Source organism: Mesitornis unicolor, unplaced genomic scaffold (assembly GCF_000695765.1).
Source record: "Mesitornis unicolor isolate BGI_N332 unplaced genomic scaffold, ASM69576v1 scaffold11994, whole genome shotgun sequence".
Lineage (NCBI taxonomy): Eukaryota > Metazoa > Chordata > Aves > Mesitornithiformes > Mesitornithidae > Mesitornis > Mesitornis unicolor.
In genome coordinates, this window is record NW_010180813.1 from 38044 (window position 1) to 41364 (window position 3321).

At 56.1% G+C, this 3321-nt stretch overlaps 1 protein-coding gene across 1 annotated transcript; it reads left to right on the forward strand.

Moving 5' to 3' along the window:
* Nucleotides 1-3111, forward strand: LOC104539622 (tyrosine-protein kinase Srms-like; the record flags this gene model as incomplete). Its single annotated transcript, XM_010183205.1, has 3 exons — nucleotides 1-356; nucleotides 2139-2260; nucleotides 2945-3111. Coding segments are annotated over exons 1-3 (645 nt in total), but the record flags the coding sequence as incomplete, so codon positions are not given.
* Between the last annotated feature and the right edge of the window lie 210 nt (nucleotides 3112-3321).

The following is a 3321-nucleotide window of genomic DNA, read 5'->3' on the forward strand; positions in this document are numbered from 1 at the left end:
ATGGAGCAGTTTGTCCGGAAGCGTTTGACCTTCCTGACGTCCTTCTGGAACAAGCTCCGTCCCCGCTCCGTGCCGGAGAGCTGCTCGCTGGCATATCTTGGTTCTGACTCCGTTTCGCTACACTCGGAGCCAAGCTCCATCTCCTTCATCCCCAAGTCCTCTCTCTGCATCGCTTTATACGCTTTCACAGCCCGGAGCGCTGAGGAACTGAGTGTGAGCGCAGGGGACAAACTGCGCGTCCTCCGAGAAGAAGGAGACTATGTCCTAGCCCGGCGGCTGCTGGGGGAGCCGGCCATGGGCTATGTTCCTGCTGCCTATGTGGCCAACCTCAGCCAGGGCACCTCTGCTCACCGACCGTAAGTATCCCATGCTCTGCGTCCATAGGGGATGGAGGCTGGACCAGGGGAGCACCTGGGAAAAGGTAACACTCAGCGTGAAACACAAGCTCGTTGTCTCCTGCTTTTGCCGCCAGTGGTGGTGGCACTGAGAGGGGACCTTTCCTCCCCTGGGCATCCCCAGGGATGCAGAGTGGAGGCATTCAGCACAGCGAGCGAGAGTGAGGGGATGCACTGGGGGAAGCAGAGATGCTCGTCCCCCTTCCTGGGTGCGTCACCCTCACATGGGGTGGGGTGGCTCCGGGCTGGGATGTGGTGCGATGGTGTGCATGGGTGTAGCTATGGTGCTGAATAAATGGGCTCCTGCTTGCTCTGGCTCCTTGCTCCGAGAGGCAGCAGGGAGACAGAGGAAGTTTGTGCCTGAGCCCTGACAGCTCCAAAGGGCCCAAGAGTGCACAGAGAATTTGGGTTGGGACCTGCTGGGAAGTCTGGAGCTTTGTAAGGTCAAGCTGTGCTGCTGGTGCTGTCATCCGGCTCCTGGTTATCCAGGACTGGGGGCTTCCTCCCCACCTGACGTGGAGCTCAGGTTGATGCCTCAGCCCTGTCTCAGCTGGGGAAAGCCCAAGCTCATCATTGCATAAGGCAGCCCAGTCCCGACATGCCAGGCAAAGCGCCCCGAGAGACTGCTGCTGCCTCTGTGCCAGGCCCTGAGTCACGGAAAGTGACCGGGATTGCACAGACAGGGCGGGTGTCACTGCAGTGCAGACCCCAACCGTGCTCAGGGCTAAAGGAAAGGAGCAGGGGAAGCCTGGGAAGGGGCCTCGAAGTGCAGGGGCAGCGATCACAGCCGGCAGGATGGGAGGGACACTCAATCCTTCGGTCTCTTCCCTGTGCCTGCTTCGGAAAAAGGCAAATCCAGGCTGGTTGGGACCACACCGTGTTTGTGTGTGTGTCTGTCTGTGTGTCCTCCAAGGACGGGGACAAGTGGATGCTGCAGTGCGGGCGGGCAGTTTGCTGCCAATGAGCATGGCTTTGCAGTCGGAGTGAGCCCAGGGCGTGCAGACTCTGCGGAGCCGGGGTTGTAAATTGTTCAGCTGCATAACCCCAGCACGTATAATTTCCTGCACAGCCTCTCAGATGCTAGTGATCCCAAGTAATGATGAAACCTTGGGTTTCCCACGTCCCAGCTGCATCAGGCTGGAGGGAGCAGGCTCTTCCCCCTGTTCCCATGTGGCCTGCTGAGTCGGGACCCAGCCGCCCAGCCTGCCTTTGCTTGCTGGAGATTCGGTGTTGGATCTCAGTGCTGATGGGGCACAGAAGAGGGGTTTGGCTGGGTCCTCCCTCCTGGCTTGGTGCTGCTGAGGTCCCCAGCTGGCACTGCCATGTCTGGAGCAGCAAAGGACAGTTCCCAGAGAGAGTTGTGTTGACATGATTTGCTCACAGAGTCTGAGTGGTTGTGTCCATGAGCTGCAGGTCGAGAAGTGCAAAGCCATCCTATGCCTGTAGCTGTTGCTCTGGGTGCAACCCCACCAGAGCATCTTCCCTGCAGCAACATGTGGCCAGTGCTTGGTTTACTGCAGGCTGCACGGCGCCACAGGTTTTAAACTTCCTGGCTTTGGGATGGAGCTGAGACCTGGCCAGCTCAACACATCAGTGATCAGATGCTGCTGGAGGAAATGGCTTGCAATGAGCTGGCTGCAATAAAACACACGAAGTGCCTGCAAAACCAACCCAAGGAAGCAGCTGGGCTGGATGCGGCCCCATCTCCTCACAGCACACTGACCCCTCTGCTCTGCTTCCCAGCTGGTACTTCAGCAAGATCAGCCGAAACGACGCCGAGCAGCTCCTCCTCTCACCTCCCAACCAGCACGGCTCCTTCCTTGTCCGGGACAGTGAGAGCAGCAAGGGCGAGTACTCTCTCTCAGGTAATTGTGTGGCAATTAGCCAGAGAAAATGAGCAGAGGGAAAGGAGCTGAGCTGCTCCTTAGGGGAAGCTCCCGGCTTGGCCAACACAAGGTGAAAAAGACGGAAATATGTTTAAAGTGCTTTACAGCAGCTTGTTAAAGTGAATCGACTGCTTTCTAAAAGCATGGAGAAAGCTAACGTGCAGGTATGGATTGCCAAATTACTGCGGCAAAAAGGAAAGTACATTGCTCTGGTCCAGGGTATGAAAGCCATAAACAATTCACAGCGGTGTAATGATGGTTTCGTGGCACCAACTCCCAGGATTTCATCCCAGTGGCTTTTGTCATCTGTGAGCTGTCTGCAAATGTGCTGCCACTCTGGATTACTGGGCTGCTCCCATGGACAGAAATGGGAATTTGGGGTGATTCGGACCAGGCAGCACCATTATGAACTGCTCCAATCTGTGTAAAACAGCCGTAAGAAATTCACAGCAAATTCTGCTTGCCCATGGCCAGGAGACTTCTGAGCTGGGAGGTGGGAGTGAAGGGGGTGATGGGGAGTGGGATGTAACACCCCAGGGGTGAGCTGGGTGGTTTTAGGGTGATTTAATCAACTGGGTGCCTGGAAAGGAGAGAAGGGGAGAGTCAGCAGGGAGGTGGGCAGGAGGTGGCCATTGCATGGGCTGAGTTCTGTCCTCCTGACAGTGCGCAACCAGGCGAAGGCCAGCCACTTCCGAATCTGCAAGAGCCCCCGCGGCAGCCTCTACATCCAGAAGGGCCACCCCTTCCCCGACATGGAGGAGCTCCTGGCCTTCTACACCCGGCACTGGAAGGTGATCCAGAGCCCCTTGCTGCAGCCCTGCAGCCCCGCAGTGAGTAGGCCAATAGCCCAGGTCCCAAAGGTGGCCAGGGGCAGGGGGAAATGAAAGAGAAATGAGGGCAAAATAGGAATAATCAGTATATCCGTTTGGGATTTGAGCATTATTGAAGTAAATTTAAAATACACCATTGCTATAGCTGCCAGCATCACCTTTTATCAGCCTTGATAAGGTCAGCATTTATATATAAATAAAATATATAAA